Source organism: Ranitomeya imitator, chromosome 2 (genome assembly GCF_032444005.1).
Source record: "Ranitomeya imitator isolate aRanImi1 chromosome 2, aRanImi1.pri, whole genome shotgun sequence".
In the NCBI taxonomy this organism is placed as follows: Eukaryota; Metazoa; Chordata; class Amphibia; order Anura; family Dendrobatidae; genus Ranitomeya; species Ranitomeya imitator.
Genome location: NC_091283.1, coordinates 63,227,193 through 63,251,882, shown reverse-complemented (window position 1 = coordinate 63,251,882; position 24,690 = coordinate 63,227,193). Strand labels below are relative to the sequence as shown.

The following is a 24,690-nucleotide window of genomic DNA, read 5'->3' as shown; positions in this document are numbered from 1 at the left end:
CTGCTTGACTAATGGCTCCTTTGCCTGAGGTCACACAGAGGCTGTCAGTCAAGCAAGAGGAGGCGGTGCTAGGAGTGAATAGAGCTGGAGTGACAGAGGCTTCAGGTCTACCATTGCTCTCCTTATCACTTCAAACGCTAATTTCTCAGTAACGGAGGAATGGACTAATCATGTAAAGGTATTGCTGGACTCATTTTTTCAAGGGCTTCATACACATATAGTTTAGGTAGTGTAAGACTCATGCTGGTGTGGTAGATGGAGGCAGGTATATCTCGCCCAGGTGTTTGTCCTATGTGAATTAGGCCACTCAGTATCTTCAGGGTGCTAATGGGTTAATGATTGCAGGAATAAAAGATGACCAGCTGGGTGGTTCCAGTGTCTGCCTGGGGCACACAGTTTGCCTGCCTGTGTGAGACAAACGTGAGTGAAGAGCTCTGCTCAAGATCTGTATGATGTTAGCTGGGTGGGAGAAGCCCCCCCAGTTGTTGAGATAGCAACGTATTTGTTTAGTTAGTGCCGGACAGGCTAGGGTTTATTTTTATGTTTTGTTTTTTGTGTTGCTTTCACGTTAATAAATCTGACCTGAGGTCAGCCTGCTCAGAACCCTACTGTACGCCTCAGATTCAATGCACAAACCACGTGTCCTTTGACCCCAGCAAAGGCGATCCCAGAGTGTTTTGTCACATTGTGGTGGAGAACGCGGGCATACCGTGGCACAGGCGACAGCATGGAAGACGTGGTGAAAGCCTTAGTACAGTCCACTGCCGTACAGCAGCAGGCCACTGCCGCACAGCACGAAGCTAATCGCTTGATGGCCGCACAGCTGAAGGAGTTACTGGACATGACGGTTGCAGACCGCCAACTTCTCCAACAGGTGGCGCAGCGCCTGGTGAGCATGCCTGACGCTGACCCGGAAGCAGAGTCCAGAAGGATCCATGTGAGTCGATACTGGCAAAAGCTGACTGCAGAAGATGACGTCGAGGCATATCTGACAACTTTTGAGCGGACAGCATTGAGAGAGAAGTGGCCGAAGGCACGTTGGGCCGATTTGATTGCCCCGTTTCTCTCCGGCGAGGCCCAAAAAGCTTACCATGATTTGGACCCGGAGGTCGCTCAGGACTTTGAGAAGCTGAAAGCTGAGATCCTGGCCCGGCTGGGTGTGACGACGGCTGTCCGTGCACAGAGGGTACATCAGTGGACATACCAGCAAGATAAACCAGCGCGGTCTCAGATGTTCGACCTGATCTACTTGACAAAGAAATGGCTGCAACCCGAGGTACTGACAATACCCGAAATAATCCAGCGGGTTGTCCTGGACAAGTACCTGAGAGTACTACCCCCAGCGCTGAAAAGGTGGGTAAGCCAAGGAAATCCCACGACAGCGGATCAACTTGTGGAGTTGGTCGAGCGTTATTCCGTGGCAGAAGGACTTCCCGACGACACCGCCAAACCCCGGACTGTGCCTCCTCCTCGTGGAACCGGTAAGACTGTTCCAGGGACCACGGGTGAAGGAAAATCGCTTAAAACTGTGGGGGAGGAGTCCGGGACTGCTCGCACTCCGAGACCAAGAGTATTGGACGGTGGTCTCAGTAGGGGACCTGTTAGGTGTTTCCGCAGCCATGAGAAGGGTCATGTTTCTGCGAACTGTCCTGTTACCGCTGAACCCATGCAGTGCGACGTTATAGACTCTAGAAAACGCATGTCTTTGGTTACACAGCTAGTGAGTGTGAATGCGGGTCAAAATGATACAGTGAAACACCTGTGTGAATTATCTGTTGATGGGAAAAATGTTGTGGCATTACTAGACTCTGGAAGTGTGGTGACTCTGGTGAAAGCTAGTCTGGTGGCACTTCCGTCTGGTCCGTCTGACAAGTTTTCTGTGACGTGTGTGCATGGTGACACCCGCTCGTACTTAACAGCGGTCATATGGATTTCTACTCCCTATGGGTCAGTGCAGCACAAAGTGGGACTCGTTCCCGCATTGTTACAGGATGTAATCCTGGGAAGGGATTTTCCCTATTTCTGGCAGTTGTGGGAGAATCAGTTGCTCCTTCACGGTAGCTGTACCCGTGAATCTTCTCCCATGCCATCTGGAGGTCCCGAGTCCCTAGAGGAGACCCCACAGGAAGATGTTGCTGGGGAGGTTAGTGAATCTAACCTTCAGTACCCCTTCTCCGTCATGGCGGGGGAAACAGAGGAAACTGAGGAACCTCAGCGAGAGGCGGAGGCAGACAGCCATCCGGCACCCTGCCTGCCAGATTTGGGAGTCCAGGTGGATGACTTCCACAGCGAGCAAATGAAAGATCCTACCCTGACTCCGGCTAGGAAAAATGTAAAAATGATAGATGGGGTACCCGTAGAACCTGACACTAGGCTAGCGTACCCGTATATGGTTCTTGAAAATGATTTGCTCTACCAGGTAGAAAAAAAAGGGGAAGACACAGGGCAACGGTTAGTGGTACCCAAACCTTATCGGCGGAAGGTACTGGATTTGGCCCACGGACATATAATGGGGGGACATCTGGGGGTACAGAAAACCACAGAAAGGATATTGCATTGTTTTGTGTGGCCTGGAATACATTGTGATGTGCGTAACTATTGTGAGTCCTGTCCAGAGTGCCAAATCGCGGCCCCTAAATCTCAGTTCCGTAGCCCTTTGGTACCCCTTCCTATCATCGGGGTCCCTTTTGAGAGAATTGGGATGGATTTGGTTGGGCCCCTTCCCCGATCCGCACGTGGGCACCAACATATCCTCGTCATCGTGGACTATGCCACTCGTTACCCGGAAGCCGTCCCTTTGCGTAACACAGCTACCAAGACGATCGCCAAGGAATTGGTACAAGTGTTTAGTCGGGTGGGAATTCCAAAACAGATACTCACCGACCAGGGGACTCCCTTTATGTCGAGGGTAATGAAGGAGCTCTGCAGGCTCTTACAAATAGACCCGTTGCGTACGTCTGTCTATCACCCTCAAACAGATAGCCTGGTTGAGCGCTTCAACAAAACCTTAAAACAGATGCTCCGGAAGGCGATAGACAAAGATGGGAAGAACTGGGATTACTTGTTACCCTATTTGCTGTTTGCCATTAGGGAAGTTCCCCAGTCTTCCACAGGATTTTCGCCTTTCGAACTGTTGTACGCCCGTCGTCCCCGGGGACTGCTGGACGTCGCAAAAGAAACCTGGGAAGGTCAAGTCACTCCCTTTAAAACGGTGATCGACCATGTAACACAAATGCAGGATCGTATTGCCGCTGTCATGCCCATTGTTAGGGACCATATGTTACAGGCCCAGGGAGCCCAGAGGCAAAGTTATGATAGAGGCGCTAAGGTCCGTACATTTGCACCCGGCGATAGGGTGTTGGTCCTAATCCCTACGGTGGATAGTAAATTCCTGGCGAAATGGCAGGGCCCATTTGAGGTCCGAGAAAGAGTTGGTGAAGTGAACTATAAAGTGTACCAGCCGGGTAAGAGAAAACCGGAACAGATTTATCATGTGAATCTGATAAAATCCTGGAAAGACCGCTCTGCCCTAACGGCGGATCTGCCCCGTCCGGTTTGTTCACCTACTGTACCAGAGGTGCAGGTTGCTGAGACTCTCTCAGAACGACAAAAATCTGAGGTTAAGCAATTTTTGTTACAGAACCAACAGTTTTTCTCCGAAAAACCTGGCCGGACGAAGTTGGTGAAACATGAGATTGTCACAGAGCCTGGCGTCACTGTTCATGTGAAGCCCTACCGGATTCCGGAAGCCCGCCGTGAAGCTGTCTCCCGGGAAGTGATGGCAATGTTGGACTTAGGAGTCATTGAGGAGTCACACAGCGCCTGGTCCAGTCCAATTGTGTTGATACCTAAACCGGATGGCTCCATCCGGTTTTGTAATGACTTTAGGAAACTGAATGCAGTTTCTAAATTTGATGCGTACCCTATGCCCCGGGTCGATGAGTTGATCGACCGGCTTGGTAAAGCCCGATACATTACGACCCTGGATTTAACAAAGGGGTACTGGCAGATTCCTCTGGCCGAGGCGGCCAGAGAGAAGACGGCATTTGCTACACCGGAAGGTCTGTTCCAGTATGTCTATATGCCGTTTGGACTTCACGGAGCTCCCGCAACGTTCCAGAGATTGATGGATCGAGTCTTGAGGCCTCACAGACAGTACGCCTCTGCCTACCTGGATGACATCGTAATTTACAGCATGGACTGGGAAACTCATCTCCAGAAGGTACAAGCGGTGATTGATGACCTGCGAGATGCAGGTTTAACGGCAAACCCCAAGAAATGCCACATCGGGCTTGAAGAAGCCCGATACTTGGGCTACGTGATTGGCCGAGGAGTGGTTAAACCCCAGATCGACAAAATACAGGCAATTCAGGGCTGGCCACAACCAGTGAACAAGAAACAAGTGCAGGCTTTCCTGGGGATTGCCGGCTATTATCGCCGGTTCATACCCAATTTTGCAGCCATGGCTACTCCGTTGACGGATCTTACCAAGGGGAAGGGTTCCGTCATGGTAAAATGGACCTCAGCTGCTGAAGAGGCCTTCCACAGCCTGAAACGGGCTTTGTGCTCTCAGCCCGTACTAGTGACTCCTGATTTCAGCAGCGAGTTTGTGGTACAAACTGATGCCTCTGATACTGGTGTCGGAGCTGTACTTTCCCAGGTGAGGGACGGAGTCGAACACCCGGTCCTCTATCTCAGTCGGAAACTGAATGTACATGAGCAGAGGTATGCCGTGGTTGAAAAAGAGTGCCTAGCCATTAAATGGGCTCTCGACTCCCTCAAGTATTACCTGGCTGGTAGGAAGTTTAGGCTGGTCACAGACCATGCCCCTCTCAAGTGGATGCACCTCCACAAGGACCGTAATAGTCGGGTAACCCGGTGGTTCCTTGCCCTGCAGGCTTACTCTTTTACGGTGGAGCACCGACCTGGGGTTCAGATGGGGAACGCCGATGCCCTATCCCGAGTGCACTGTTTCAAAAGTGTTCTTGCTCGACCGGAGTGGTCTGAGCAAGGGGGGGGGATATGTAAGACTCATGCTGGTGTGGTAGATGGAGGCAGGTATATCTCGCCCAGGTGTTTGTCCTATGTGAATTAGGCCACTCAGTATCTTCAGGGTGCTAATGGGTTAATGATTGCAGGAATAAAAGATGACCAGCTGGGTGGTTCCAGTGTCTGCCTGGGGCACACAGATTGCCTGCCTGTGTGAGACAAACGTGAGTGAAGAGCTCTGCTCAAGATCTGTATGATGTTAGCTGGGTGGGAGAAGCCCCCCCAGTTGTTGAGATAGCAACGTATTTGTTTAGTTAGTACCGGACAGGCTAGGGTTTATTTTTATGTTTTGTTTTTTGTGTTGCTTTCACGTTAATAAATCTGACCTGAGGTCAGCCTGCTCAGAAACCTGCTGTACGCCTCAGATTCAATGCACAAACCACGTGTCCATTGACCCCAGCAAAGGCGATCCCAGAGTGTTTTGTCACAGTAGTGAAATCCTGCTAACAAATTCCCTATAACAAGTGCAATGCCACTCCATTTATTGTCTGTGGCACTGATGGCTATAGCTGGAGTTCTGTCATAGGGACCTCTGTTTTAGTGAATGGTGGGGGTTGCGTTAGACATCTATCCCTAACTTCTTAAATTCTCCACCGGTGGTGAACATTTGGCACCAGGTGTTTTCATAGATTAGATCATCACTTAGAACCCCGGCAGTGGGACCACCTGTGATTGTCCAAGTGCAGAAACCCATTAGTAAATTTTCGTACACACTAGGAAGCTCTGACAACATTACTCCATGCACCTACACACAATCATCAGAGAAAAGTCATGTTTTCCGTCTACCCCAAATAAATTCTTCTAACATTTTAACAAAGGGAGAGGTCTAACCCAAAGATGAGTGCCTGAAGGGAGGTGACGGGTCCCGAGGCAGAACATTAGACATTTCTAGTTGTGTGTGGCTCCCAGTTTGCACTTCTATGTGGGTTTTCAGCATTCCCAGCATGCTTGGGGTTGGTGCAGTCCACTGTTTTTTGAAGGAGGTGGCTCCATCGGAGAACTGGTTCTACCAGCGCTCTCCACTGTACGATATGTAGATGATTAATCGCCCTGAGACTAGCGCTATGTGCACATTCAGCTGTATATCACAGTCAGGAAAATTCTTTCTGCTGTAATAAAGGTGATGTGGCTTAGATCCCATTGTTTATCCAGCAGTAACGTATGGCAACGTATAGACCTCCTCCTCCTGCTACTAATACAAAAGAAGGGTAACACGCACGTAATAGCAGGTTCTGTGGGTCTAGTAAATTCTTTCCATTCCTGAATCCATATTATTCATAAAGAAGATTGTTACTAAAACTGTGCGTAAAAAAACTCCTAAAAAACCAGGTCTGATCGTCTAATAAAAATGCCGTAATTCTCTATATACTTTGTATATTAGTTAGGACCAGGCAAAGCAGGGTATATGGAGCGAGCTCTGGCGCTGAGAACCATCCCTACAGTGTGGGTGCCGGCTGTGGAGTCGGTAAGCCAAACCTCCGACTCCAACTCCTCAATGTCGATGACAACGACTCCGACTCCACGACTCTGACTCCGACTCCACAGCTCTGGTTATACAGTTAGTGGCCGTATCTAAGGCCAAATTCACACAAGCGTATTTCCAGGACTGGGTACGGACAGCAATGTCTGGTCATATGTGTCCATGAGGCTATATATTTGGGTTGGGAGAACCGCGGTCAGTCTGGGCATTGTAGTCTATATACGAACCATGAAATACACTCATGTAAACCTGGTGTAATCGATGCAGTTTTGACCTCCGAGGTGACCCTATCAATCGTGACAGCAGCATTTAAGAGGATGGGAACAAGGGAAGGTGTCCCTTCCAACCCCCAATGCCCCTTTTTTCCCCCACAACATGATTGTGTGTGGTGCTGATGGCCCAGTCATAGTTAGCAGGGGACCTTTGGAAGACCCTATTTATGAAATGTTTCTACACCTTCAAATGAGATAATTTTATAATAAACTGTACTATTAATGCTATACAGGAGGGGAAACAGACATAAGAGGGCCCCTGTGCAAGAACAGGATATGGGCCCTTTACAGTCCTAACGGCTCAACATAATGCACCATTCCTATTATATAATGCTATTGGGGGTGTATGTGGCCCCCTGATCTCTTGGAGCCCCCGTGTGACTGCCCCGGTTGCACCAATGGCAAGTCCGCCCCTGAGGCTATGTATTGTACAAGTTATCCCTGGTTTAAAGTATTATTTGATTCTTCTTTTCCTTGTTATTTTTTGAATTATGGAGGCATTTACCCTATGATGTTTTTCTCACGGGCGGTTTAGTAATCTTCACAGTAGTTTTTGTAAGTCAGCTCAGGGGTTAACATACAGCGGTCGGTCGGCGGCTCCGTCTACCAGGACTGCGGAGCTTTCTCCAGCTTGTCAGCATTGATTAGGGATATGCCCGTTTTATACTTTTTCTTTGTCTGTCCCGCTCTTTTACCTTGTGTGACCTCGATCACATCTCATGAATACAGAGAAAAGCGTGAAACGTTTGCATGACATTACTGCCTCCTCTCATCACTGTCTCCACGTAAAAGCTGCAATTATTGGGGGTGACGTGAGGGTATACGGGGCTCACTAGACAACGCGTGATCTGCATAGGAGATACACACAGGACTCATTTTTATGCATCGCAAAGGGCATTTCCCAATGAATCCAAAGACTAACCCAATAAATATACATTTTTGAAATATATTAGTTGCTATCAATTCAACTAACTTTTCATAAATCAATCATATAAGCAAATATAACTTTGTAATATATTTTATCAGTGAAAACTGCTTCTTTCTCCACTTATGAGCCACTTCTTCCTTTCCCCTTGCCTCCCGAATTCATCATTTAATCTGAGAAAAAAAACTTCAAAAACAACTTGGTCAAAATAAGGACTGTCAGCTTACAAAGGGTTCAGGTTACACATTCTATTATTTAGAGAGGAGGAGCGAAGAGCACTCAGCGCAGCTTTAAACAGCTGATTTACCTAGTGCTGGATTCACAGTAACACAGCTCAGTACTACTTTTATAATACCCTCCATGCTTTTCCTTTGACCCCTGATTATCAAAACTTCTCTACGACCTATCAAAAGTTTTGCAGAAGTTTAGTTACACTATAATGATGAAGATATTGCTTGTCCTCACCTTAAAATAAACAAAAAACAGCCAACTAGAACTTTTATAGGGGTCATCGCACCCTTTTTTCATGGGAACCTCCAGGGTCAGCTGACCATAAGTTGGGTTTCAGAAACCCCAATGATTAGTTATTGGGGGAAGCCGTGGCCAGACATAGATTATCCCCATAAGTACAGGCCTGGCCATGAGAGCTGTGCAGAGGCTTTCCATTGTAAGAGGACCTTCAAGAGCAAGGACATACATCGAGACGTTTTCTGGAATAGGGAGTCGTTCATGTCATCATCCTTAGACAGTGTCTTCTGACCGTCTGCTTATCTATTTAAGAACAATTAATAAGCAGCAATTACATGATTATCCGAGCTAATTACATTCCAAACCGGAAAATTGACTTTAATGTAGCGGAGCAAACTCTCTTCTAATAGGGAAAAGATTTCATTTCATACATACAAAAAATGTTTCACTGCTACTTTATTATCATAGTGTACTGATCCCTCGTTGTACGCCCCAAAGGTCAATGATTGCATCTTAAAGTCATAAAATTGTCATTGGCATAAATCGAGATTACAAACAAATATAAGAAAATTTTTAATACATCATTTCAGAGAAATGTAAATATTTCTCCACTTATGAGACAATTATTCCACTCCCTCCTCAGTCACGAACTGATCATTCACTCTGAAAAAAGCTTCAAATGCGTCTTGGTCAAAGCAAAACCGACTACCAGCACAATGAGGAGTCAGGTTACAGATCCTATTAAAGTTTATGGAGAGGGGAAATGTTAGGAAGATAGGGGCATGCAGAACAGTGACAATCTATGTTCACAAAGGTAGAGACACAGGCAGAGTGTACTGCAGCTTTAAGCAAATTTCCCTTTTGAGCTAGATTCACAGCTACATTGCTCAGTACTGCAGTAAAATGTCCACCATGCTGCTGCTGCTGTTTTTATCTCGTATTCCACAGAGAAAGAAGAGCAGGAATCCATTTGTATATGTATGTGTTGTGTATGGGAGACATCATAGCAGCTAGTATCCACCCACTAGCTCAGAGGCAACAGAAAATTAGTCTATTCTGAACAGTCACCAGTCTGTATGCAGTTAAATTAATTTTATGATATATTTCACCATCATGCCTTTTCCTTATTCTGTAGCCATACCCTTTATTTTAATTTATTGTAATACTTAAATTGTGGTAGTTTTTTTTATTTTTCTGCATTTTAGTAACCTGTTTATGGATCAGTGTGTTCCAATACTCTTGTAAGGACACATAATGATCATGGAGGATACTGTACCTTGTGTAGACGACATGTCTGAATATGATAATTGTGGTCTTTTAATTAGATCCAGCTCACGTACAACAGTCACTACAACTCGCTCTACGGATCCTTTATACACAGAATATATGGACGACTCCAACAACCGATCCACACGGTAATTGAACTGAGAAGGGATCATCCCATTCATTTATAAAAATGAAAAAATAATGTAAAAATGAAAAAAAAATGTCATTCTATTTCTTTTTTTTTTTTTTTACACACATCACCTAAAGCAACCGGTCAAGGAAAAACAAAATTCCATCATCCACTGTATATATAGTGCCGTCACCCAATATATAGTAAATCCTGCAACCCAACAACCTCAGTCTTTGATTCTTTCCAAGACGTATCTTGTAATAAAGGCCTATGCAGCCATCAGGCCAGAGTGCACAAAACCTTATCTATGTTGTAAAAGTGCTTACTAAGGAATGCAAGATGGAGTGATGGTAGGTTTTTCAGTTGATTTCAATCAACAGTTGACTCTTGTTATTTCCAGGACTGTATCCAGCTCCAGAGAAAAGACCACCACAACCACCAGCGTGGAGACGAGATATGAGAATTCTTCCTCTGATGCCAGCCAGTATGATCCTCAGTCATCCAAGTAAGCTTCACTTCAGATTACACACAACCCATGTGCCCTGGTTCCTAGTCATGGCCAACCTAAGGGACCCGATACTTATTACACAGACGTCGGCCAAACCTGCCGATACGGACAGTCTAATGTGTATGAGGGCCTCATGACTGATGATGTCGGAGGAGATAAGGATCCACCCAGTTCAATTTTGCAGGATAAGACGCTACCAGAAAAAGTCTGGCAGTGGCTCTCTCCTAGAGAACCCATGAGCGCTCCTCCGAGCGATCGCTCCTGTGTATAGTGGAAACAATCGGCCAAACCATCGTGTGGCCAACAGCTACCCATTGTGTACAGGGGCCCCTAAATCTGACCACACTCATCAGATAAAAATGGGTTGAAATGTTCAAATTTGTCCATTGCACCAAATCATCGTTTTAAGATTGTATATGAAGTATCTTTTGAAATACCCAAAGGTTGTCTTCTAAAAATGTGATCTCTTGGGTTGGATTTTCTCTGGTCATTTTCCACCATGCACCACTACTCTTCTTGTGATCTCCCAGTTTAGTGCGATTTGTTGATGGTCTTATCGTTTGTACAAACTATACTTTGCTTGATGTATACTTCACTAATCTTGGCCATCATAAAACCTGAGGAGGCTTCAAAGAGGCACAAGAAATTTTGGCTGGTTCTTGATTACAGCATATTTCTACAATTTTCTGAACAATGTTTACACATTAGATAGAAATCGGCTGAACCTGGAAATTTAGGTGGCATCAGCCAACCAGCTAATTAATGTACGGTGGCCTCCCAACTGTTGCCCAAAAGATTATGTCTGGGGACAGAAGGAATTCAATCACTTGATCTTTTGGGGGGAGAGCTAAACAGGTGCCTGATGATTTTGGCAGCAACTCTCTCATAGAGAAAACGGGAAGGTTGAGCCGATTGCTCCTATGTATGGGGGAGTGTAGGGAGAAATAGTCAAACGCTTGTTTAGCCAAAATCTATCGAATGTGCATGGTCAGCTTACACCATACAATCGGAATTTGTTGTAGTCTTGATCTTGACACTAAGTGTTCAAATTCCAAGCAGTGCCCCCATAGGGGACATTGAGTATTACACAGTAACCAACGATCTAACCATGCAATGCATTGATATGCCGGCTCCTACAGAGCATATGACGCACTCTGCAAACACTTTTGCTTATAGTTAATGGAGGAATCTATACTTTTAACTCCTTAAAGCATTCTGTAAATTAAAGTCGTCTAGTGCTTGTTATCAGAAGCGCTGGTAAATGGTGGTTATACAGCTCCTAAAGTCTGCAGTGACGCCTGGTACAATGTGTGAGTCTTTGTGCATTTGTCTTATTTGACATTTTATTCTCTTTTTATAGCAAAGGAGTGCTATTTGTAAAGGAATATGTGAACTCAAGAGAGAGCATGAAACCTCCAACCACCTCCGGGTAAAACTTAAAGTGTAATTTCTACGTGATAATGTGACATTTATATGAATATGTTACATATCTCTGAAGTGTATATATTCAATAGAATTTCAGCCTGTCCCATCTGAATCAGCATTCTTAGCAGACCGTAGTCTAATGTGTAGCATCAATTTTAGAATAAGTCATCAATGTATAATTAGAGAAAACCCCTTTAAAGAGGACCTATCACTTGTCATAAATACGGTATTTATTTTTTTTATTACCTGGTGTAAATGCTGCTGTTCTGCTGAATCCAGCTTTGTGCTACATAAAGCGGGCTCACGCAGATAAGCGGATCCACTAAGCCCAAGGTCCAGGTGGGCACACGGGCCATGGTCAATGGTGCAACAGCCAAATGGAGCACACGGAACATGGACATGTAGGATGCAAACTAGACGTTTATCAAAGTACTCGAAACCACAGATGGAAAGCAGAGATACTATAGACCTTAGGCAGATTTACTGTACACCTTAGGCAGACATCAGAGTTACTGAAGACCTCAGACAGATAGCAGAGTTACTGAAGACGATGGACAGGTAGCAGAGCAGGATCATAATGACTGAGGTAGCAGATGTCACGACTGGGCCTGTGAGGGTGAGTGGTCCATCAACCCCAGTGGAAACTTCAACTGGATGTGCATCCTTGCACGCACATCTAGTTAAGTTGATTGTGGCGCACATACACGTCGGGTCCCTACACAGCAATACCTGCTGCCGGCCAACCAGAGGCCAGCAGCTGACGTCGGCATGCATGTTACTGGGGACGCATGGCAGTGACGTCATGTTCTCTTGTTGCTTGCACAATGAAGTCAGCTGCCGGCTTCAGAAGAAGACGCCATGTGGCGGGGGAGCGGAGGGAAGGGGAGTATAATTTTGGGGTTTTTTTTGTATCTATTAAAAAACAGCGGCAGAACGGTGGATGTATACCAGGATGGGGGATATATACCAGCATGGGGGCAAGGATAAGGGACATATCATTATTTATTATTATAGTGCCATTTATTCCATAGCGCTTTGCAAGTGAGAAGGGGTATATACAATAGAAAACAAGTACAATAATCTTGAACAAAATTAGTTATGGACTAGCACAAGAGAGGACCCTGCCCACGAGGGCTCACAGTCTACAAGGGATGGGTGAGGATACAGCAAGTGAGGGTAGAGCTGGTCATGCAGAGGTATGGTGGAAAGAGAGTTACTGAAAGTTGTAGGCTTGTCGGAAGAGGTGGGTCTACAGGTTCTTTTAGAAGGTTTCCACGGTAGGCGAGAGTCTAATATGTTGGGGTAGAGAGTTCCAGAGTAGGGGGAATGCGCGATAGGAAGCTTGTATACGATTGTGGGAAGATGTGATAAAAGGGGAGTAGAGAAGGAGATCTTGTGAGTATTGGATACTGTGTTCAGATAAGTACCTGCAGATGTATGGAGGAGACAGGTTGAGGTTGGCTTTGTATGCCATGGTTAGAGTTTCCAAGTTAAGTCTCTGGGCAATAGGGAGCCAGCGAAGGGTTTTGCAGAGTGGAAAGGCAGGGGAATAGTGGGGGGACAGGTGGATTAGTCGGTCTGCAGAGTTTAGGATAGATTGAAGGGGTGTGAGAATGTTAGAAGGGACGATACAAAGCAGGAGGTTGCAATAGTTCAGGTAGGAGATGATGAGGGCATGCACTAGAGTTTTTGCAGATTCTTTGTTAAAGAATGTGCGCATCTGAGAAATATTTTTGAGTTGAAGTCTGTGGAAGTGGAAAGGGCTTGGATGTGTGGTTTGAGGAAAAGATTAGAGTCAAGGGTTACCTCGAGGCAGCGAGCTTGCAGGACTTGGGAGAGTGGGCATCTATTGACTTTAATGGATAGGTCTGTTGGGGGCAGTTGAGTGAGATGGGGGAAAGATGATGAATTCTGCTTTGTCCATGTTAAGTTTTTAAATCTAGCAGAGAAGAAAGATGAAATAGCTGACAGACATTGTGGGATTCTGTTTAGTAAGAAAGCAATATCGGGGTCCAGAGAGGTAGATCTGTGTGTCATCAGCACATGATAAAAACTGTGGGACTCTATGAGCTGTCCCAGGACGAAGGTGTAGATGGAGAAGAACAAGGGTTCTAGAATATACCACAATGGGGAACCCTGGTCCAAATCTTGCACCAGGGTCCATCGGATTCTAGTAACGCCACTGTAGCAGAGTTGCTGAAGACCTTGGGCAGGTAGGAGGCATCATGGAGACACAGTGAGGTAGCAGACAAAGCTCTGGAGTGACAAGTATGTCTAATACCATGGAAGCCGCACACAGCCATGAAGACGTCTTGAAAACTGTAGGCAGGCTCGTAGAAGAGGTCCTAAACAGCAAGTGGGTAGCAATACTGGAAACCGCAGATAAGCAGGTGAAGACCTCCACTGACAGGTAGCAAGACCACTGGAAATCGCAGAGAAGTAACTCATGGACAGGGAACCACAGATAACCACTAGATGTCCTGATGAATGTGGACTGGAACTGTGCACAGCAAACAAAGAGTTACTACAAGTATTAGAGCTATACAAAGACACATGGGAGTCTCTAGGTAGCCTTTATATAGTCCTTGGAAGTACAGCACATGGGCCGATGTGGAGCACCAGAAAATAAAACAGACCGGGGCATGTGCGTAACACTTTGTTTTTCCTCTGCCTCTCCATTCCTGAGATATGGCTCTCTTTTCCCTGTGAGTCAGTCTTGTTGGTCAATTGGGCGTTGTCCCAAGCTCCTCCCTAGAGGAATCTTATACAGGGTTACTCCCACTTGGATAACAAGACTAGATTTATGTACAGGGAAGAAAGAGCCGTATCTCAGGAATGCAGAGGCAGAGGAAGAAAATAAAAACCACCTTGGATTCAGGAGAACAGCGGCATTTACACCAGGTCAAAAACAAAAACAAAACATATTGATGGCGTATTAGATGTCCTCTATAAGCCATAATGGGTCAGGTATGCTGTATAAGACTAGTAGTGATGATACAACTTTTTCTTTGACAGAAGCTTCACAGATTACTCAGATGATGGAGAGCATGTGTCCTACAGCAGCAGCTCCAGTTATCTGTACAGCAGCCCGCCAGAGAGGTAAGATATGGAGACGGACGTCACGGGATCGTTACCTACCCAGATACATGTGTTATTCAGTGAGGGTGTACTTTATTCTCCTGGGAGGTGACATCAGTCCTCTCTATATAAATTAAGTTATATTATGTATTCTATAAAAATATCATAATTATTGATTACTTTTCACGTAAAACAATATATTCTTTACGGGATATTATCCTAATGTCAGAGGTCGGCTGTACTGCTGTGAGCTATAGACATAGAATTGTGATACGTGCTGTCTCTTTATGACCCAGATTTCAGAACTCTGCTCTTAAATATTAATGTGTCAGTCAAACTAAGCAAAAAAAAATAATCAAAAAATGAAATGTCAGCGTTGTCTCTCTGTGTGATCCGGCGCAGATATCAAGGGATGTTTTTCCCTTTGATGGATATAGTCAGGATCAGTCGGTTCGCTGTTGTAGTTAAAACGGCAAAAAACTGCAAATGGAATTTTGGTTTGGAGTTTTTTAGACTTTTTTTTTTACTTCCCTACAGTATTTGAGACTTAGTTGTACATTTCTTACAAAGGAAACAAACCTATAATGTGGGTTTTAGCTTTGCCTGGAGCTTGTATGGGAAGCAGAACAGATCTGATGTCAGAAAGCTCACACAATCTATAGATCTACACGGGGCGGAGATGAATGCAGCGTATATGCAACCAATGAAGGTCCAGTGGGTAAGGGGGCACTACTATTAGTAAGGCTATGTTCACACGTGGCGTTTTTGCTGCTGCAAAACCTGCTTTCTTGCCAGTCAAAAAAGCTGCAGAAAAAAAGTACGTTTTCCTTGTATTTTTCTTGCTTTTTTTCTGCATTTTTTCTGCGTTTTTGTCATGCTGCCTTTGTCTCTTGCACATGCTGATAAAGTATAGTGACACGAAAAAATAATTATATTCTACTTCATAATGTTTTGGCACAAAAAAATGCAGAAAAACCCGATACCTGCGTTTTTTTTCTACAAAAATGTAGATGAGATTTTCAGTATCTCACCTACTTAGGCCAATCTCACACGTCCAGATAATTCCGGTACCGGAAAAATCGGTACCGGAATTATCCGTGTCCGTGTGTCCGTGTGCTTACGTTGAATATCAGTGTGGCACACGTGCGGCAGCCGTGTGCCGCCCGTGTGCCGACTGAGGACCACACGGACCATGCAGGAGACAGCGCTACAGTTAAGCGCTGTCCCCTGCATGCGGTGCTGAAGCCGGTATTCATCCCTTCTTCCCAGCAGCATTCACTGGAAAGAAGGATCTGAATAATCTTTTTTTTAATTTATTTTTGTTTTTAAAATAAAGTTACCGGTAATCTGCCCCCTCCCACCCCCTGTGCGCCCCCCCCCGCTGGCATTAAAATACTTACCCAGCTCCCTCGGCGCTTACATCCTCTCAGCGTCGCTGCTTTTCCTATATGAGCGGTCACGTGGTGCCGCTTATTACAGTAATGAATATGCGGCTCCACCCCTATGGGAGGTGGAGCTGCATATTCATCACTGTAATGTGCGGCACCATGTGACCGCTCATACAGGACAAGCAGCGACGCTGAGAGGATGTAAGCGCCGAGGGAGCTGGGTAAGTATTTTAATGCCAGCGGGGGGGGGGGGGGGGCGCACAGGGGGTGGGAGGGGGCAGATTACCGGTAACTTTATTTTAAAAACAAAAATAAATAATAAAAAAGATTATTCATTCCTTCTTTCCAGCAAATGCTGCTGGAGAGAAGAAATGAATGGGGCTTCAGCACCACACGCGGGGGGGACAGCGCTTACAGTAGCGCTGTCTCCTGCACGGCACACGGACTGCACACGGACAACATCCATGTGTGGTACGGGTTTTACACGGATCCATTGACTTTAATGGGTCCGTGTGATCCATGCGCTCCAACGAACACTGACATGTCTCCGTGTTTTCCAAACATACACACGGCCCGTGAAAACACTCTGACATGTGCAGAGACACATTGATTTTAATGTGTCTACGTGAGTCAGTGTCTCCGGTACGTGAGGAAACTGTCACCTCACGTACCGGAGCTACTGACGTGTGAAACCGGCCTTAGATGATACTGTATTGTATGCGTTTTTGCAGCGTTTTTATAACATTTTATTGCACCAGCAAGGTGATTGCGATCTCTGAAATTTCAGGCTTATATTTTCCTGGCAGACTTGATCCATCAAAGCGTTTTTTTTTTTTTTCACATCGGCAGTATGTCAATTTTTTCAGCGATTTTGCGATGTTTTTTACCCATTCAGATAAAGGAATAAAAAAAAAATCTAAGTAAAGTAATCCTGATTTTACATGTTCACAAAGAGGGTAATGTGTTGCCTCTTGCCTTCTGTGCCTAGGGCATGAAAATACCCTGTCTCCGCCATGCATATCTAGGGCTGAGACTATTGATTTCATAGCTCGCAATTGATGCATTGTTACAGAGACTTGATTTTTTTTTTCCATTTCACCCTTCTAACAGGTTTAGGGTCAGTTGTTCTCTTGATTACTTACTTCTTTTATCACCTTTGTTTCCAGATCTGGTGAAGGTCCCTGCACTTACTGCGGTCGGGAAATCAAAGACTGTCCCAAAATCATTCTCGAGCACCTTAATATCCACTGCCATGAATATTGCTTCAAGGTAACGACGCTTTGTACCATTTCTATCAGCTTTAGAAAAATGCCTGCACTGATTCAGTATGAGCCTATGGAATACTGTGCAGATATAGATATATATGGCACTCAGAGCTCTGTCCCACTGAAATTGTGCTCTGACTCCAGAAAATAGATGTCCCGTATTTAAGAAATAATTCAGCAAAAATTTTTTTACACATAAAAATTACATAGTAGTTCAAGGTGGAGATTGAGATTTAATACACCTTCTAGAAGGCCGATGCAATGATTCTACCACTGCTTATTGAAACACAAATAGGAATACGAATTGAGTTCAACATACTGGACAAGTGCTGCTGTTTAACTATATAAATGCCAGTGTCAGTCTCTGACAGCAACATTTAAATGGTAGGAAGCTGGAACAACTGTTCCTGAGCCCATCAGCCCCTCACAACACAATCGCAGGGAGCCAATGGTTTGACATGCAACCCAGGGCCAAATAAAGGCCCCCATCGTGGTGCCCTGGGCTGAGATTCATAGATTAGTAATTTTACTGTATACTGCAATACCATAGTATTGCTCTATATAATACAAGTGATCAAATGATTCAAGTTCCCTAGGGGGACTAAAAAAATAAAGTAAAAATGTGCATATTAGCAATAAAAATAAATAAATAATAATAATAACAAGTTTAACTCATTCTCCTTTTTCCCAATTCCAGAATTAAGAAATGTAATAGACGAACATATTTATGTTCACAGTGTCCATAAAAAAACAGTCTATGAAAGTATAAAGTTAAACCGTTAAAGACTTTATAGCAAAAAAAAGAAAAGAAAAATCAAATTGCCATTTTTCTGTCATTGCACTTCACCCCAAAGGGGTCAAAACATCATATGTGCCCCAACATGGTGTAAAATAAACTACAGTTCGATGGAAAAATAATAATAATAATAATAATATGTTGATGGAAAAAACAAAAAAAAATAAAAAACTGACTCGGGGAAAAAAGGAGGAAAAAAAAACAAAGTGCAAAAATGAAAGGTCACCTGGTTGGGAAGGGGGATAAAGGTGTTCTATGATGGAAATATCACCACGGCGGAGATCGTCTGAGTGCCGGCCATTACATACTCACACATCGTGTCGTCGCTTTGCTTTGCAGTGTGGGATTTGCCACAAGCCTATGGGAGATTTGATTGACAGCCTGTTCATCCATCGTGACGTGGTTCACTGCGAGGGTTGTTACGAGAAGCTCTTCTAGTAAGTAGAATATATATATTACTATTCAATAACATGAAAGGAAAAAGCAAAGGAGAAAAAATAATAAATAAGAAGAATTGATGTGTTTGGCCTAAACCCAGAAGAAGCCGTTACTGCCCCTTTTACCACCATGGAAAGTTATGGCCGGTCACACATTTCCCTTGCGGTGGTGTCTGCTTACAACGCAACTCCCTCGTGATGTCCATGTGCCGTGACAGAGGTTGATCTGGCCAGCCAGCCCCTTTAAGGAGAACCATTACAAGTAATACATATTAAAGATCACTTTTAAGGAAGACCTGTCTCTTGCAGTAAATCGTTAAATCTATCACCTGGTGTAACTACCGCTTTTCTCCCGAATCCAGCGTTGTTTTTCTTTTGTTCCTGCGCCTCTCCGTCCCTGAGATATGGCCTCTTTTTCCCTTTATGCCATCTTGACTTATTAGACCAGTGTGCTTCGTCATCGAGAGGACTCCCATAGACAAGTGCGGAGGACCACACCTACTTGGCTAACAAGACTAGATTTATATATAAGGAAAACAGAATCACAGGAACAAAAGAAGAAAAAAAAAAGGCCGGATTCAGGAGAATTTACACCAAGAAAAGGAAGACATAAACATATTCATAGCAAATGTCCGATTTAGAGGCTGGGATGCGCGGCTGCGCTGCCTCAGAAGTGATAGTTAGGGGGGTATATATGGCTGAAGTTTATAAAAAAATGCATAGGGTTATGGGATTGGGCACTCAGCACGTGGCTTTCTCGGGCCTCTACACAGTTCTTCACCTCTTTAAAGAGGTAATCAAGGACTTTTTTTTACTATGGGCAAAATACTAACAGGCGCGTAGTTGCTACCTACCAGAATGTTGTGGCCAGTGCCGATCTCTGCCGGCGTTTAGAGGTCACAGACCGCTCCTGGGGGTGATTCAGCAGCTTCCATTGATGTGACATTGACAGGGCAGTAACTTCTCTTCTGCTCAGTTGAGGGGATGTGACTACCGATGTCATGCTGATTGAGAGCCAGCTCCTTACCGCCTAACTGCGGGGAGCCGGCTGTCCATTAGCATGATGTCAGCAGTCACGCCCCATTGACAGGACAGCTTGGAAGAGGAAGAGCAGCTCCATTGACGTGGAGCAGCTGAATCGCTGGCAAGAGCAGCTAATGACCGCTATGTGTCGGTGGCAAACAGAAGAAGCAGGTAGTTAGCAAACACCTGCCTGTTCGTTTTTAAGCCCATAGTAAAACTAAATAAATTAAAAAAATTAGTAGACCTGGAAAAACTCTTTAGGGGATTGTCCTGTTTGTATAATTCCTTTGATATTGTAGGGTAATCTGATTATGAAGCAAGCTGTTTCTCTCAAACAAAAAGGGATGCATCAATCATGACTTGGGACCACCAGCATCCATAAGAATGGGTGGGACCAGTGCATTACTCCATTGTCCTCTGCAGACAGTTTTTTTTTTTAGAGAAAGCATTCACACCGGGGTCCTGGTGCCTCAATAGCCCCGTAATGTACATAATAGTAGGTGAGGGGTCCGGTTACAGATTTTACAAGACACCCAGGACCTTCATGTTATAAGAGTGTAGTAGATGAGACAACCCTTTTATAAGAGGATTTCTCCCCGACACATTATGTGGTTAGAAAACCCTGCGTGTAGGTGTGATCTGGTATAAAGAAATCTACAGTATGTGCCTCATTACATAAGGGCGTCCAGAACTAGAAGGAACGTGTTCATACAATGGGTTCTATATGGAACATTCCGGAGTATCACACATTAGAGGTGACGACGTTGGAACAACATGAGAGGGAAAACTGATGAAAGCAGCAGAGAACGGGCAGCCATGCAGACAAATTGGGAAGTGACTGTAGATTCACAGCGAAGAGATGCAGCGGAGCGCGGAAAAATAGCCTGAATTATTCATGGCAAAGCATCAGCTGGAAATAAGGGAAAGATAGATAGATAGATAGATAGATAGATAGATAGATAGATAGATAGATAGATAGATAGATAGATAGATAGACAGATAGATAGATAATAGATAGATAGATAGATAGATAGATAGATAGATAAAAGATAGATAGATAGATGATAGATAGATAGATAATAGATAGATAGATAGATAGATAGATAGATAGATAGATAGATAGAAAGAAAGATAGATAGATAGATAGATAAAAGATAGATAGATAGATGATAGATAGATAGATAATAGATAGATAGATAGATAGATAGATAGATAGATAGATAGATAGAAAGAAAGATAGATAGATAGATAGATAAAAGATAGATAGATAGATGATAGATAGATAGATAGATAGATAGAAAGATAGATAGATAGATAGATAAAAGATAGATAGATAGATGATAGATAGATAGATAATAGATAGATAGATAGATAGATAGATAGATAGATAGATAGATAGATAGATAGATAGATAGATAGATAGATAAAAGATAGATAGATAGATAGATGATAGATAGATAGATAATAGATAGATAGATAGATAGATAGATAGATAGATAGATAGATAGATAGATAGATAGATAGATAGATAGATAGATAAATCTGGGAACGTTCTAATGTATATATATTATTTTCAGCGGTCAGACCCAACTTCTTCACACTGATGTATTCTTTCTGTTTCAGGTTAAGAGAAAGAAGACTTTTCCGTCCACTCCAAGATTTACTAAAGCTACAGCCACCTTTTTCTTTTTTTTTTTTTTTTTGGTTAGAGATGACCTGATCGCTACATATAAAGTGTTTTATTACTTCTGTTCCATTTACTTCTAATCTCCAAGGTGTAAATGATCCGCTCAGAGTAACTCTGCCCTTATCTTCTGCGTCATGTCAGCTCTTTATAACTCTATTGGTGATTTATAGAAATCGACCAATCGTGTATGTAGGACAAATCAGTCAGAATAATTCAATATGTCAGATACATGTGAGAGGACCACACCGGTGAGGTCTCGGACCACCACTGATACTCACAATGGAAAACACGTCAGATACAAGTGAGAGGACCACACCGGTTAAGGCTTGAACTACCAATGATACTCAGAATGGAAAACACGTCAGATACAAGTGAAAGGACCACCCTGGTGAGGTCTCGGACCACCACTGATACTCAGAATGAAAAACACGTCAGATACAAGTGAGAGGACCACCCCGGTGAAGGCTTGGACTACCAATGATACTCAGAATGGAAAACACGTCAGATACAAGTAAGAGGACCACACCGGTAAAGTCTTGGACTACCAATGATACTCAGAATGGAAAATATGTCAGACACAAGTGAGAGGACCACACCAGTGAGGTCTCGGACCACCACTGATACTCAGAATGAAAAACACGTCAAATAGAAGTGAGAGGACCACACCAGTGAGGTCTCGGACCACCACTGATACTCAGAACGAAAAACGCATCAGATACAAGTGAGAGGACCACACCGGTGAGGTCTTGGACTACCAATGATACTGAGAATGGAAAACACGTCAGATACAAGTGAGAGGACCAGACCGGTGAGGTCTCGGACCACCAATGATACTCAGAATGTAAAATCTAATGAAATCAATAGCAGTTTGCACACAATGATGTGTAGTCAAAGTCTCTCCGCAGAGCCAAAGAGGTTCACATGCATCTGTGATATGTTAGATTATTACGATTGGATTTCACCCTTTTAAAATAACCATTTACAATATTTATCTGCAAAGTCTGATTTCCATCTAACCTTTCCTCTCCATTGCTCTCACTGCCTAATTATGTAATGAACAATTATATAACTGCAGACCTTATAATAATAATTATCACCGGAGATAATAACCCAATATAGTTCTCTGGGTTCTGGACCCACGGAGTTGCCTGCGGCACTACAGAGTCACGGGGACTCAGTCTGGCTCCATTCCTCTAGAAGTGAATACTTCCATACTTAGTCTCGAAAACCTGTCACCATCATCCCAACCCCCCTAAAAAAAAAGAGTTGATCTAACCACTTTTGGGCAGGGTTTACGTAACCACTCCGTATAGTCCTGGCAAAATTGTCAGAATTAAAATGGTATCAAAGGATGCTTCAGAATTCCATTAATGGACGCAGAGGTCCAGTAAAACCCTGCAAAAAAAACCCTCCAAAAAGCTATGGGTTCATGGTGCTGTAAAGCTTGAGGTATAAATGTCAATGTCATATATAAAATATAGATCTATATGTATTTTACTTGGACAATATGACTTTTACCATATAAAGGTAATATTCCTAGTAGGATTTTAGTGAACAGGGACCTTGGGGGATGAACCGATTGATCACAGGGATATCAAGGTCTGTCTTTGTTTTTTGTTGTTTTTTTTATTTTACTGATCCAGTCCTTTTTATTATTTAGTATAAGGAATATAACATTGATCTCATCCATCCAAGCAAAAGAGGGGTTGATAGAAATAATTGCTGCACATCCTGTTATGTTCTCACAGACGTGTTTGGGTTCATGGTATACGATATATTATAATGAGGCAGGTGGGGAATTGGATGCAGGCAGAGTCTATACCAGTATGGATGAGATACTCATGGAGGATGTCGGTGTATGTTATGACCAGCAATAAAGTATTACTTTAAACTGTATTGTTTCCATTTTTCATTTTCAAAGAAAAAAAAATTGCACCAAAGCGGTGCTGCACGGCACCATGTGACAACCAGCAAGTTGCTGCAAACATGATGTACAAATCTCTAGGGATCCAAACCAGAAAATGATGATTGCCAAAGGTTTTGGGAAATTCCAGAAACAATCTCTGATGGCTTAATACTGGGTCTTATTAAAAGGGGTTGTCCACCCTTGGGGCTCAAGTTTTCAGTCACCCTATGTGCTTGCCGACTTATGGATGCTCAACATGCAGAGTGTGTGATGTCAGGAATCGGCGGCACCAGGAGCGTTACTGCAAGTACAGTATGTGATTTGCATAGATGCAGTCAAGTGCCGACTAGACGTGCACGACTTCACTCAATGCAAGTGAGGCTGGATAAGTCTAGTTGGAATGTGGCCGGAGGTATCTAAATCAGATGCTTACGGTCACATGACCACCAGTTCAGCACGCATTGTGAGAATTCACAAGTCTGCAGTCATACACAGTGATGCACAAATCAATAAGGTATTACCTATCCTCTCGATAGAGGATCTCTCTCTTAAAGCTGGACTCATGCATCCAACATTAACCGTCCAAGTATGGACCACTATGTCCAAACTAGCCAGCGGTCTCGCGACTCATCTCAAGACCCTCATAGCTAAATATGAGGCTGTTGAGTTCAGGTCAGGAGACCACATCCAGTCAGGAAGCCACATCCAGTCAGGAAATTGCATCCTGTCAGGAAATTGCATCCAATCAGGATACTGTATCCAGTCAGGAGACCAGATCCAGTCAGGAGATTGCATCTAGTCAGGAGACCACATCCAGTCAGGAGACCACATCCAGTCAGGAGACCGCATCCAGTCAGGAGATACCATCCAGTCAGGAGATCGCATCTAGTCAGGAGACCACATCCAGTCAGGAGACCACATCCAGTCAGGAGACCGCATCCAGTCAGGAGATACCATCCAGTCAGGAGATCGCATCTAGTCAGGAGACCACATCCAGTCAGGAGACCACATCCAGTCAGAAGACCACATCCAGTCAGGAGACTGCATCCAGTCAGGAGATACCATCCAGTCAGGAGATACCATCCAGTCAGGAGATCGCATCCAGTCAGGAGATCGCATGCAGTCAAGAGACCGCATCCAGTCAGGAGATCGCATCCAGTCAGGAGACCGCATCCAGTCAGGAGATCGCATCCAGTCAAGAGACCGCATCCAGTCAGGAGATCGCATCCAGTCAGGAGACCGCATCCAGTCAGGAAACCGCATTTAGTCAGGAGACTGCATCAAGTCAGGAGACTGCATCCAGTCAGGAGATCGCATACAGTCAGGAGATCGCATCTAGTCAGGAGACCGCATCCAGTTAGGAGACCGCATCCAGTCAGGAAACCGCATTTAGTCAGGAGACTGCATCCAGTCAGGAGATCCATCTAGTCAGGAGATCGCTCCAGTCAGGAGATCCATCTAGTCAGGAGATCGCATCCAGTCAGGAGATTGCATCCAGTCACGAGATTGCATCCAGTCAGGAGACCACATCCAGTCAGGAGACCGCATCCAGTCAGGAGACGGCATCCAGTCAGGAGATCGCATCAA

The 24,690-nt window shown here is 44.3% G+C and overlaps 2 protein-coding genes across 19 annotated transcripts in view; both read left to right on the top strand.

Annotated features, from left to right (window-relative positions):
* ZNF185 (zinc finger protein 185 with LIM domain) overlaps positions 1-23,093 on the top strand; it is a 140,314-nt gene extending 117,221 nt beyond the window's left edge. For all 18 annotated transcript variants that reach the window (XM_069746876.1, XM_069746879.1, XM_069746878.1 and 15 more), the window contains 7 exons: positions 9,520-9,609; positions 9,991-10,095; positions 11,459-11,527; positions 14,539-14,622; positions 17,156-17,258; positions 18,390-18,487; positions 21,134-23,093. In XM_069746876.1, coding sequence (XP_069602977.1) covers positions 9,520-9,609; positions 9,991-10,095; positions 11,459-11,527; positions 14,539-14,622; positions 17,156-17,258; positions 18,390-18,487; position 21,134 — 550 coding nt within the window. In that variant the 3' untranslated portion in view covers positions 21,135-23,093. The remainder of the gene's footprint in view (positions 1-9,519; positions 9,610-9,990; positions 10,096-11,458; positions 11,528-14,538; positions 14,623-17,155; positions 17,259-18,389; positions 18,488-21,133) is intronic.
* Positions 23,094-23,756: 663 nt separating this feature from the next.
* LOC138666256 (uncharacterized) lies at positions 23,757-24,464 on the top strand. The gene has a single exon (XM_069754487.1). The coding sequence runs from the start codon at positions 23,757-23,759 to the stop codon at positions 24,462-24,464; it is 708 nt and encodes a 235-aa protein (XP_069610588.1).
* Positions 24,465-24,690: the final 226 nt, after the last annotated feature.

Bases quoted from the DNA above. Each gene is read 5' to 3' on its own strand.
- LOC138666256 (XM_069754487.1), top strand. From the start codon at position 23,757: ATGAGGCTGTTGAGTTCAGGTCAGGAGACCACATCCAGTCAGGAAGCC.